The 13,743-nt window shown below is 36.8% G+C and overlaps 1 protein-coding gene across 6 annotated transcripts in view; it reads left to right on the forward strand.

The window, feature by feature from the left end:
* Nucleotides 1–13,743, forward strand: part of LMBRD2 (LMBR1 domain containing 2) — a 55,680-nt gene that overhangs the window by 10,589 nt on the left and 31,348 nt on the right. For 5 of the 6 annotated variants that reach the window (XM_027092746.1, XM_027092745.1, XM_027092747.1 and 2 more), the window contains 4 exons: nt 1,334–1,429; nt 4,300–4,467; nt 5,387–5,597; nt 11,721–11,795. In XM_027092746.1, coding sequence (XP_026948547.1) covers nt 1,334–1,429; nt 4,300–4,467; nt 5,387–5,597; nt 11,721–11,795 — 550 coding nt within the window. The remainder of the gene's footprint in view (nt 1–1,333; nt 1,430–4,299; nt 4,468–5,386; nt 5,598–11,720; nt 11,796–13,743) is intronic. The other variant, XM_027092748.1, reaches the window with a different exon arrangement.

Genomic DNA, 13,743 nt, shown 5'->3' on the forward strand with positions numbered 1-13,743 from the left:
TTTTTTTTTTTTTTTTTTTTTTTTTTTTGCGGTATGCAGGCCTCTCACTGTTGTGGCCTCTCCCATTGCGGAGCACAGGCTCCAGACGCGCAGGCTCAGCGGCCATGGCTCACGGGCCCAGCCACTCTGCGGCATGTGGGATCTTCCCGGACCAGGGCACGAACCTGTGTCCCCTGCATCGGCAGGCGGACTCTCAACTGCTGTGCCACCCGGGAAGCCCCTTAAGTTTAAATCTTAAATAAATTTCAGATATTGGTAAACAAGGCCTTTCAGTACAGGCTAATGAGAAGCTTGGAGAAGACCTGATTTTTTTTAGTCCCTTACTAAGAAAGTAACTTCCAAAAGCTGTTTTTCCTCTCAACCTCTCCCCAATCCAAAAAAAAATGGGGCATGCATTTTCTCATTTGCCTTAATTTACAAGGTTGTAATAAAGGACGAGGAGATTATTCTGTATGTAGGATATTCCTTTCATATTGCACATCCTTTGATATCATGATAGTTTTAGATTGAGAATAAAGTTCAAATTATCAAAAGGTTATATTGAATTCATATCAAACTTCCAAGTAAAAAACTAACAAATATTGGTTATAGCTTTTACCAATGCTTTAAGTGGTGTTTGCATGCTTCTTTATGCAGCTTTTATTTTATTTTTTTTTAATCAAAGCTGGATAAGGGTAAATTTTAAATGTAGTTGTTATTCCCTTTTGAAGAACCATTGTGGATTGTTGGAAGCCCTTGGACTAAAGGATAGCCTTACAGTCTAGGCAGGCTATTACTGGAAGAATCTATGGGCAGATACACATATATTCTGAAACTTCAAACAGAATTATGTATAGATGCTGGCATCTATCTCCATAGGAGATATGCTTTATGACTGATGAGTTAGGGTTCCAGTTTCTAGGAATTAATCACCTAACGTCTTTCTCTCCTTCCTGCCATAACCAGCCCCACAAATGGGGTGAGTGTGTATCTTAAAGGTAATCATCAACCCTAAAGGTAACCAAATCAGAGATTTGATTTCATGATGCATTTGCTTTTAAAGACTGTCACTTTATTAGTCTATTAGAACATTCTGTCCTCTTTTTACTCAATGACTAAAAAAAACACTGAAAGTTGAAAATTTAAATGCATTCCTCTTTAAAACAGTTTTATTCCCTTTTTGTATGTTTTTTCAACAGTCAGCTTTGAATTTTAAGTTTTCTATGAAATTTTACAAATTAGAATCAATAATTTAAAATCTGAATATAAGTGAACTTTGCCACACACAAATTAATTGTGCAATTCATGTAAATAATCATTTATGATTAATTGGCTTTAAATTGTTATTAAATAGCCAACGTCCGTGTTTCAAGCCATGGAGTTATATTCCTGATGGAATCATGCCAATTTTCTGGAGGGTAGTATATTGGACATCACAATTTTTAACATGGTAAGTGGTAGTGAAGGATAAAATTTTTGATACTTCGGCTAAATTTTTAAAAGTGATTATTTTCCCAGTGAACTTTCATATTTTAGAATTTATTCAAGTGTCACTTTTTTTCCCTCAAATCTGTATCCTGTCTCTTTCTGCTCATTCGGGTCTCTCACATCTTAAAAGGAATGAAAAGAAAAAAAGAAGAAATAGAGAACAGAAACAAAAAATTCTCCTCGTCACCATTCCCTTTTAGTAATTGCCTTCTCTCTGGACATTCTTCAGTTCAGTTTTCTTCAAGTCCCATTGTTATGTGAAAATGCTCTCTTGCTAAGGTCATCATTATCCCCTGGTTTTCTTTCTATGTGCTTCGCCCAACCTTCTGAATTTCCTTTATGGGCTCCATTTCTGTGGTGCATTTCCTAAAGGTTGGTGTTCCCTAGGGTCCCATCTTTGGTCATCTTGTTATCTGACTCTCCCTGAACAACTTTAATTATAGCCATGGTTTCATTAACCTGTGATGCATTCCAGATCTTTCTTTCTACCCGATATAGCTTTGTCTTTCTGCTGTGCTCCAGACTCATACTTTTTCCACTCCCTACTGAGCATTTTAGATATTATGCAGGTAACTAAGCTCTAAAACTGGAGGTGGTGAACATTGCAAGAGAAAAATCACATAGCAGAGTGTAGTGCCCCTGTAGCATGTTCACTGAACTTGACTAAGCCCTCAACATTGCCAGACTTTCATCTTTTGTTTCTCTCGTCTGCTTGCTCTTCATTCTCCACAACAAATCTTTCCAATCACTACAAACGTCAGCTCTTCCCTTTGTGACACTCTCTCACATCCTAGAAACAATCGCCTTTTCTCATTGCAGATGACTTTACTTCCTGCCTCCCAGTGAAAAAAGAAGTCATCAGATGGCAGCTCTTTTCAGCTTCTCACCAGCAAACCTACCTACCTACCCATCCTTTCTTTCTTTCCCTCCAAGAATGGAAGAGTCCCTCTTCCTGAAGTATGGACCCATCCCCTTCAGCTCTCGTTACTTATACTTCTAGCTTCCAGTTTCAACCAAGCATGTACAATTCTCTCATCTTTAAAAACAAAACAGAACTGTCTCGAATCAGAACCCTTTCCAGTTTTCTATCTTCCCCCTTAATGATCTACTCATCACAGCTGAATTTTTTAAGAGAGACATTTTTTGAGTATGAATTAGTACAGTAAATTGCACAGATTGTGTTTAGTTTGACTTTTTTCAAAGTGAATACACCCATGTAATCAGCACCCAGATCATGATATAGAACATTAACAATATCCCCCGAAGCTTCCCTCGTACTTCTCTCCCAGTCATTATGCTCCCCAAAGGTAACCATGATTCTGACTTTGATCACCATAGTTTAGTTTTGCCTGCTTTTCAACTTTATAAATATGGACTTATATAGTATGTACTTTTTTGCCTCTCTCTTTTTGCGCACATATTTGGAAGGTTCTTCTATGTTGTATGTCTCAGTACTCTTTTCTTTTTCATTTCTGTAAAACGTTCCATTTTGTGAGTATACCATAGTTTATCCTACCCAGCCAAACTTCTTGAATTGTCTGCATCAGTGTCTCCATTTGCTCACTGCTTACCCTTTCCGCAACCCATTGAACCGTATTTTCTACCCTCCCTTCTCCACTCGCACATACAGGCTCTTAATTTACTTGACCTCTTGGCAGCATTTGATTCTATTGTTTTCTCTCTCCCTTTCAAATACTTTCTTCTGGTTTATACTCCATATACTCCTTAGTTTTCTTCTGTAACTCTTGACTGCTCTCTCAGTTTCCTTTGCTGATCTCTCCTTCTGTTTGTCGGCCTTTCCTTTAAAAGTTGATATTTCTCAGGGGTCCGTCTCATATCTTTCCTTATCATTCATTCTAAATCAGTTTCTGTTTTTTTAAATTTATTTATTTTAAATTTATTTTATTTTTGGCTGCGTTGGGTCTTCATTGCTGTGCACGGGCTTTCTCTAGTTGCAGCAAGTGGGGGCTACTCTTCGTTGTGGTGCGCGGGTTTCTCATTGCGGTGGCTTCTCTTGCTGCGGAGCATGGGCTCTAGGCGCGCGGGCTTCAGTAGTTGTGGCTCATGGGCCCTAGAGTGCAGGCTCAGTAGTTTTGGCGCATGGGCTTAGTTGCTCTGTGCATGTGGGATCTTTCCAGACCAGGGCTTGAACCTGTGTCCCCTGCATTGGCGGGCGGATTCTTAACCACTGCACCACCAGGGAAGCCCCTTATTCATTCTGTATACTCACCCTTCCAGCTTTCATCTACTGATGTTGTTTCACTACCATTGATATGGTGATGACTCTAAAAGCTACTTCCTGTGCACCTCCTTTGGGATGTGTCCTAGCTACTTCAACGTCAGTATACTCTCTCCTGCTTCTTAGCACAGCACCACCCCTTACCCTCTCTAAATAGTTCCAGTTTTGTTCCATTTAAGTACATTCTCCATGTTGAAGCTTTATCAGTCCTTAGAAAACTAAAATTTGATCATGTTTCCTTTCCGTTAAAGAAAATGATTCCTCATTATTCTTTGGATGCAATCTAAATTATTCATAAAAGCATTGAAGGCCTTTTTTTAGATTCATTTTAAGTCACGCATACTGTTGTACTCTCTCTTGGTCATCGTGGCCTCCTTTTGCTCCCAGGAATGTGCTTTGCTCTCCCCAAAATTTAATACTAGGAAAATATTCAGCTATCTATTATAGTTTGGTTCAGTATTAATTATTACTCAAAATCATATTTATTCATGAAAAGAACCACACATTAAAATTGAGATTCACATATTTTCAGTATTTTGAGATTATACAGACATGTCAAGTGTTTTTTAATCATATTCTTTCTTATCATCCAGGATTCTGTTACCTTTTATGCAGTCGTATGCAAGATCAGGAGGGTTTTCCATTACTGGAAAGATCAAAACTGCACTGATTGAGAATGCAATCTATTATGGCACCTACTTGCTGATTTTTGGAGCGTTTTTAATTTATGTAGCTGTAAACCCACACTTGCACTTAGAATGGTAAGAAAAACCATGTTCTTAACATTGTTTCTGTATACAGTTGCATTTTTGAAAATTAATTTTTATCTCATATGCAGGTTAACAAACATTTCCTCGAGAAACCTACCATTATATGTTTTATAGATTCCCCCAGAAGAATATCATAATAATATATATTACTAAGAAGGAAAATATTGAATAACATCTTTGAATATACATATTGGACAAGGGACTGATGCTTTGTCTAAGAGCTATATGTTAAAAGTATTAACTCCCATGATTTTTTGATAGACTTTCAAATTTTGTGTATGACTAAATACCTAGATTTCTTTCTCATTGGAACTTGTGAATACTTTTCTTTTGTTCTGACTATAATTTGAGGGCATATTTCTCTTCAACTTTGAATTTATCATTGCAATAAAATTGAAATCTGTATTATACTTGTGGTCTATTATAATATACGTGAAGAGTCAGAGCTGAGAAGTTTAGGAATGGAGTGGCAATGATAATCCTTACTGTTGCATTCTTGAGGTTTGCGTGCATCTGCCTTAAAACAAGTTAAAATTTTTTCAGGCTTAAAATTTTTTTCAGGCTTCTCTTGGTTAATATTAAATAAGAAAGCACCTAATGAAAAATATATTTTCTTCAGGATAATTCTTGCCATGAATTTTCCTAGATTCTAATTTTAACTATAATAGAAGCCGTGTTTCCTGTGTTAAAGTCTATTTCTGCAGTCACACTCTAACTTTTCATTAAAACACGTTATCTGCTGTTACTAAAAGAGTAGCTGAGGATTTGAAGGTCGAATTTTTTCATATAAAATTGGAGCCATCTTGTAGGGCAGTTGTTTTCTGAAAAAGCATTTAACACTAGTTCCACTTAACATTTTTGTTGCAAAAATTTATCTATCACAGCTATCTGCTTATGTTTTCTTCCTTAGGAACCAGCTTCAGACAATTGGGATAGCTGCTGCAAATACATGGGGTCTTTTTCTTCTGGTGTTGTTGTTGGGGTATGGCTTGGTAGAAATCCCTCGCTCATACTGGAATGGAGCAAAAAGAGGTTATCTACTTATGAAAACTTATTTTAAGGCAGCCAAATTGATGACGGAGAAAGCAGATGCAGAAGAGACTTTAGAAGATGTCATGGAGGTAAGTAACTTTAAACCGTGGAGTCAACAGTCATCAAGTTGTGTGTATCTCCTTTTGGATATACTGTTGGTTTTGTTGTTGTTGGCACACTGATGGGCTTTAGAATAAAAATTTGGTGATGTACAGTTATTAAGGATGTCTCATCCATTTGAATGACTTCTTATTGGCAGTTCAGCTTCATGAGATATCATCTCCATCTTCTAACCGGCATAGATGCAGGGAGAATATATTCAACAGTGCAGTGTTATGCTTGTTGTCTTGGGGTGACTTTTATTTTTATTTTATTTATTTTTTTGGCCACGCCAGGTCTTAGTTGCAGCACGCGGGATCTTCGTTGAGGCATGAAGGATCTTTCGTTGTGCTGCGCGGACTCTTCGTTGTGGTGCACGGGCTTCTCTAGTTGTGATGTGCGGGTTTGCTCTCTCTTGTTGTGGTGTGCAGGATCCAGGGCACGTGGGCTCTGTAGTTGTGGCATGTGGACTCTGTAATTTGCGGCACGGGGGCTCTAGTTGAGGCACGCTAGCTCAGTAGTTGTGGTGCGTGGGCTTAGTTGCCCCGCAGCAGGTGGGATCTTAGTTCCCTGACCAGGGATCAAACCCATGTCCCCTGCATTGCAAGGTGGATTCTTTAGCACTGGACCACCAGGTAAGTCCCCTGGGTTAACTTTTAATAGTTCAAAGTTAAGACTCAAAAGTTTCCCAGACTAGATGATAAGTTATATGGTTACCGTGACATAGTAGAAGTGAAAATAGAAATTAAAGGACACATCTTCCTGAAAATTTGACCCAAAGTAATCCCACCAAGTCTGGAAACCTCTTTAGAGACCAACATACATGGGAATTTGTGTCCCTAAGTTTCGTTTCCTGTCTGTAATCTTAATAAGGCACTTCATTTTACTCATAAAATTCATATGACTTGAACCAACTTCACAAAGTTATTGAAAGTATTAAATTTCAATAATATACACAAAAAATACAACAAATTATAAAATTTTGCTGTTTAATAATTTCGTTGTTGATTTTAAAAAAGGTTGTAGTCTCCTCAAATTTTGCTCTTCTGCGCAAATATGCTATTCCAATAATGTTATTCTTCAGCATAAAACCTTATGTTGAAGGCTTTCGTTCACTTTAGAGTAAAGCAAAATGCTGTAATGTGGCCTACCAAAACATGATTTGGCCCACGTCTAGCTCTCTCTTATCTCTCTGTCTTCCCCATGCTGGTCAACTTTGGTTCCTCAAACTTAATAATGGTGATGATAATAGCAAACAAGTATGTAGGCAAACAAGTATATAGAGTCACATATTTGCCTATGATTTTCTAAGCACTTTATATATATTAATACATTTAATTCTCAAAACAACCTTATAAGGGAGAATTTTTTACCCTTGTTTAATAAATGAAAATGAGACACAGAGAGGGTGAGTTTGCCATGTTCACATGGCTACTGAGTGATAGAGCCCCTGTGACTCTAGTTCATGCTTTAACAGGGATTGGCAAGCTTTCGGTAAAGGGCCAGATAGTAAATATTTTAGGCTTTCTGTGCCATATGGTCTCTGTTGCAACTACTCCATCACTGTAGCATGAAAACAGCCATAGACAGTATATCAATGAATGAGGAATGGATGTGTTCAAACAAGAACAGATGGTGGGCCTGATTGGATCTGGTTTGCCGACCCCTGCTCTTAACCGTTACGTTCGTTGGCACTCTATTCTGCCTTTGAGTATGCTATTCCCAAACTCTTGGAATGCTCATTTCTCCAGTCTCTTTAGCTAATTCCTACTTCATTTTCGGGTCTCAACACAAGTGAGAATTCTTCAGTGGAGGCTTCTGTGTTAGTTTCCTGGGGCTGCCATAACAAAGTACCATGAACTATGTGGTTTAAACAACAGAAATCTATTGTTTCAGAGCTCTGGGGGCTGAAAATCCAAGATCAAGGTGTCAGCAGGGTTGGTTCCTTTAGAGGGCTATAGGGAAATTTGTACCATACCTCTCTTCTATCTTCTGGTAGTTAACTGACAATCTTTGGTGTTCCTTGGCTTGTATTATAGATCTCTGTCTCCATATTCACATGATATTCTCCCTGTGTGCCTGTGTCCAAATTTCCTCTTTTTATAAGGACACCAGACAGATTATGGGCCCACCCCATTCCAGTATGACCTTATCATAATTTAACCAATTATATCTGCAACAACCCTATTCCCAGACAAGATTACATTCTAAGGTACTGGGGCTTGAGACATCAACATATGATTTTGAGGGGAGCACAGTTCAACCCAAAACACCTTCTTTGGTCCTCCAGATTCTTAGATACTCAGCAGCCATTTTTAAGTGAATGAATAAATGAACAAAAGAATGAATCCTGATTCTTTAATTGTGGTTGAAAATTTTTATGTTGACTTCTTGCATTTATAAAATGTTAAGAACTGTAGCAGAAGACATTGATTCAAAATATAGGAGTAAATCTCCTATAAATAATACTCTATTACATTTCCTTAAGCATGTGATGGATATTATTACATTTTTCAAAGGAAGTTAATTTGTTATTTTTTATATTTGATATATTTGAAATTTTGAATTTTGAAAAAAAATTTGAAAATTTATATTTGATAATAAAATAATTAAAAGGAGATCATTTAAATTTGGTAATGTTCCCCTCAAAAGTTGGTATTAAATTCAGTTGTTTCAAATTTAAGGAATATGGATTTCACCAGTTCATTCAAACTTCCTTGACCAAGTATAAATTAAATGCAGTTTATTTTAGATCTGGATTTTGCTAGGAGGAATCTTCAGTGAATAAAGATAGATTTTGTTGTTGTTAAATGGGAGTCCTCTACTTAGAAATAGGATGTGGAAAATTAAGGATTGGAATTGATGCCTTCTTTGCTATTTTAGTGTAGGTTTAAGGTGTGAGGGATTTAAAAAAATTTAGAGAAGAGAAATTTTTCCATGTCAATAAGAAACCACTCTTTTTATTGAATATATCTGACGTAAAACATTGTGTAAATTTAAGGTGTACAAAATGTTACTTTGATCCATTTTTATATGGTAAGAAACTACTCTTTTCTTAATAGATCTTTTGAAAATAGCAGGAAGTCCACATACATAGCAGGAGAACTCTAGCCCTTTTTTGCCCCCTCAAAAAATGCATGATTTAGCAGGTATGAATTTCTTTGTCCATATGTTTAAAGGGCATTTGGGATCCTTCCTGTTTTTCTGAATGTCTGAAAATTTATAAACTTGTGGAGAAATTTTTTTCATCATTTTTTAAATACCTAGTGTCTTCCTGCCATGTTAAGTGCTATGTGGAACTGGCCATTAGGATACTAACGGTCTAGAGTAGAAAACTGTACAGTCCCTCACAGTATATGATAAATGCACTGTAAATGATACATGCTCTAGTGTAGAGAAATTTCGCTTAGAGGAAGAGGTGAAATGGAGGAAGTGAAATATGACCTGGGCCTTGAAGAATGGGTAGAATTTTCATAGCTGACAGCATTCTGGTCAGGTATCAGGAGGTTTTAAAACCAAATTAATTATGCATAAGATAAAAGATAAAGTTTACAAGGTTTGAAAGATAGATAGCCAGATAGCACGGCCTTGAATGTCGGACTCAAAAGTTCAGTGTATTTTGAAATCAGTGAGGAATCATTGACACCTTGCATGCAGGGAAGAGACATGATCCTGTATGTGGTTTAGGATAATCAGTCTGATGGAGGTGCGCAGAATAAAGCATGGACAAGAATACTGATAACTTAGTTTGAGAGAAAACTTTTAAAATCCACTGGTTTTGAATACATCTTTTAAGAGATCACAATCACCTTTTTTTTTTTTTTCTGGTAATTACTAATTATATTTTTCATCTATCCATAAAATCTTCCAAATGCAGTTTTATAAAAACCAGTTTAGTGTTTTATGATATGTTTTCTATGGAGTGAATGTATACATCTGTGTGTCTGTTACTTTTCTTTGAAGCATTAATAAAACTTATAAGCCATGTCAAACCATTCAAAAAGAATTTTTGCTAGATGGCCAGAGGTCACCTCTACCTGCTGTCATTTTTCAAGGTAGAGGATTTGGAGAGGGACAAATAGCTACTTATTCCACTGAAAATTGCCTTTTAGTCTGACGTGATATATTTTGTCTGGTAAAGAATTGATTGGGCACAATAATGACAGAGTTCAAAGTTACGTTATTTGATATGAAGAAAATAAGCTATTATTCAAATACATTCCACACTTTATAAAAATTATGAACCTTGAAGGAAACTTAAATTTATAAGATATAGCAAATATCAATGTTCCAGTACTTGCTTTTGTTTAATATGCTAAAGAAATTAGAGGAAAAATATGATTTTCATATATAATATGTAATCAGACTGTATAGTTTGTATTCAAAGTTATGCTAACTAGTCAACAAAACTTTAAGGTAGCTTAGAAATGGAAGAGTGTAATGTAGTGATGCTTCAAGCACCTTTTAAAAACCCAAGTCCTGTCATTCCGGTTTTAGGCCTTACTCATTGACCTCAAAATGAAATGTTATTAAGGCCTTCTGGAATACTTTGCTCTTACTCTACAGCCTGATCAAGCACAGCGCAGACCCTTGCTCTCCTTTCCCGTTAGTCACTGGAGTTTCTTTTCCTGAAACTCCTTGTTCACTTCTGCTTGGAGGCCTTGGTACATGCTGTCCCTCTGTCTGGAATATTCTTGCTCCTCCCTTTGATCAGCTGACTCCTATCCTCAGTTTAGCTTTTTATCTCAGTTTAAGTAATCGGTTCATCAGAAAGTCTTCCACACTAGATTATACAGCAGTTTTCACACCATTTCTATTTGAATAATGTCTGTTTTCTTCACTAAGCTAAGCTCTTTGACAGGAGCAGTGTCTGTTGGTACAGATTATTCATGGGGTCTGCATATTTTAAATTTTGATGGATATTGCTAAATTATCTTCCAAATAGATTACATCACATTTTACTGTGTATAGGGAGGCCTTTTCCCCCGCAATCTTACCTCATTATATAAGAGCAGTTTTTTATAATTTTACAAGAAAACTGTCCTCATTTTAAAAAGTTGTAGTTTTTTTTAGTGGGATTGAACATCTTTTCAGATATTTATTGGCCAATTGCATTTCTTCTGTATCTTCCCATTTTTCTTTTGATTTTTAAGAGCTCTCCATATATTAAGGATAGTGATTTTTTTTCCATATACGTTATACTTTTTCACAACTTTTTCTATATGCCCTATGGTTTCCCTGCCCCCCAGTTTTACATCTCTTAAGGCCATCCTCTGCCCTATAATCAGAATGTTATTTTTAATATCCTGGTTGGTTCACTCTTGCCTCCCAGCCTTTGAACATGCTGTTTCTTCTTCCTAGAACAGTGGTTCCAACTTCTCAAAAATTTCATTTATATTATAGAATATCGTGATTCTTTTAGACCTACTGATTCTAAAGATTCCCTTCTCTAACCCCTGTATTTCTTTCGTATGCATTAAATTGTTGATATAATTATCTCATCACCACACTGCAATCTTAGTGAAAGACTTATAACACCATGTCTTCCCACTCCACCCTCCAGTATGGATTGTGGTGACCTTACACCTAGCACAGTGCTGGCACATAGTGAACTCTTAATTTTAAAAATGTGGGATGAATCATTAGTTGTGACTGCTGTACTCTCTCATTGGAAAGGAGCAGGTGCTTTGTGACATTTTTAGCTTGTTCTGCTTCCTCTGGTTTCTCTGCTGTATTTTGGGTAATGAGATAATTGAACTTGAGGAGCAAGATGGAGAAACGCAGTCCTGTTCTTTTAGAATCTCAGTTTGCCTGATCCTTCATGACTTTTTATAATGTTTATTCATCTCTGTGTACCAAGTAAGCAAATGGTAAGGCAGTAAATCTAGAAAGTTATAAAAAGTGTGAGGGTATAGGTATAGCTGTTCTATAATTTTGTGTTTTTATTTGTGTTCTTAAGAGTTTTTATTCAGAGAATAGAACTTTATTATATGCTGAGTAATTTGGGTTGGAACTAAACTTGTGAGAATATATATAGTACCTAGAGCATCCTGATTTGAAACATCTAATCTGCAGAAATGGAAATATTTTTATTTCTCTTACTGTTTTCATAGGAAGTTCGTAAAGTGAATGAGAGCATCAAGTATAACCACCCACTGAGAAAATGTGTTGACACAATACTTAAAAAGGTAATTAAATAATATTCTCATCTACTTTCTTTTGAAATGTAAATTTACATACTATATTATAATAAAAGCATCAGAAAAGTATGCAAACAGCCTATGATTGAAGTCTTCCAACTCCTTTCCATTTTCATGACAATATTAACCATAAACCCATAGTAATTTGTACATAGAATTTGTTCTTTTGTTACTATAGGTTTAACATTATTTATTGGCAGTATTTTCCATTGAAATGTGGCTATAGAGGTTATGTTAAATAATGTAAAATGATTGCCGTGACACAGTGATGGAGATGGACCTTTATAGGTTGTAAAAGTGTCATTAAGGGCTTCCCTGGTGGCGCAGTGGTTGAGAGTCCGCCTGCCGATGCAGGGGACACGGGTTCGTGCCCCGGTCCAGGAAGATCCCACATGCCGCGGAGCGGCTGGGCCCGTGAGCCATGGCCGCTGAGCCTGTGTGTCCGGAGTCTGTGCTTTGCAACGGGAGAGGCCACAACAGTGAGAGGCCCGCGTACCGGAAAAAAAAAAAAAGTGTCATGAAATGTGGTCACTAAAAGCGTATTTCCTATAAGGAAATAAATTAGGTCCTCAATAATCACATTTAATCAGCTTTGTACATGGTATTTTACAATATATTTCATAAAATGAATGACATTATGAGATATTTAATACAGATATTTAATAAGAAACCATACAATTAAGGTTTTGATGCATTAGTATTGAATTAGTGGTATTCATATACTTCTGAAAATGATTATTCCAGAAATGAGTTCCCCAATTGTCTTCTCTGCAACCACAGAGCCCCTGAACTATTCCTTTCTTGTATTTAGTTTACTTTATTTTTAAAGACTTGTATGTAAGCCTTTATTTTTTTATTGAGGTAACATTGATTTATAACATTATATGAGTTTTGTGTGTACATTATATTTCTACTTCTAGATACCCTATACCATCCTTATCACCAAAAATTTATTTTCCATCAGTCACCATACAGTGGATCCCCTTTACCCATTTCACCCTAACCCCCACTACTACTCTGTTCTCTGTATCTACATGTTTGTTTTTATTTGGTTGGGTTTATTCATTTATTTTCTTTTTGTTTGTTTATCAGCTTTTTATATTTCCCATATGAGTTGAATCCTATGGTATTTGTCTTCATCTGACTTATTTCACTTTGCATAATACCCTCAAGGTCCATCCATGTTGTTACAGATGACAAGATTTTATCTTTTTTTTAATGGCTGAGTAGTATTCCCCTGTATGTATGTATGTATGTATGTGTGTGTGTGTGTGTGTGTGTATCACATCTTCTTTATCCATTCATTCACTGATGGGCACTTAGATTGTTTATCTTGGCTATTGTAAATAATGCTGCAGTGAACATGGGGGTGCAGATATCCTTTAGGATTAGTATTTTCATATTCTTTGGATAAATTCCCAGAGGCGGGATAGCTAGATCATACAGTAGTTGTAGTCTTTTTTTTTTTTTTTTTTTTGCGGTATGTGGGCCTCTCACTGTTGTGGCCTCTCCCGTTGCGGAGCACAGGCTCCAGATGCGCAGGTTCAGCGGCCATGGCTCACGGGCCCAGCCGCTCTGCGGCATGTGGGATCTTCCCGGACCGGGGCATGAACCCATGTCCCCTGCATTGGCAGGCGGACTCTCAACCACTGCGCCACCAGGGCAGCCCCATAGTCTTAATTTTTTGAGGACTCTCCATACTGTTTTCCATAGCGGCTGCACCAATTTACATTCCCACCAATAGTGTATGAGGGTTCTGTGTTCTCCACATCTTCACCAACACTTGTTATTTCTTGTCGTTTTGATAATAGCCATTCTGACAGGTATGAGGTGATAATCTCATTGTGGTTTTGATTTGCATTTCTTGAATAATTAGTGATGTTGAACATCTTTTCGTGCACTTGTTGGCCACCTGTATGTCTTCTTTGGAAAATAT

The sequence above is a fragment of the Aethalodelphis obliquidens genome, unplaced genomic scaffold (genome assembly GCF_003676395.1).
Source record: "Aethalodelphis obliquidens isolate GAN/ISIS:26980383/991018 unplaced genomic scaffold, ASM367639v1 scaffold80, whole genome shotgun sequence".
Lineage (NCBI taxonomy): Eukaryota > Metazoa > Chordata > Mammalia > Artiodactyla > Delphinidae > Aethalodelphis > Aethalodelphis obliquidens.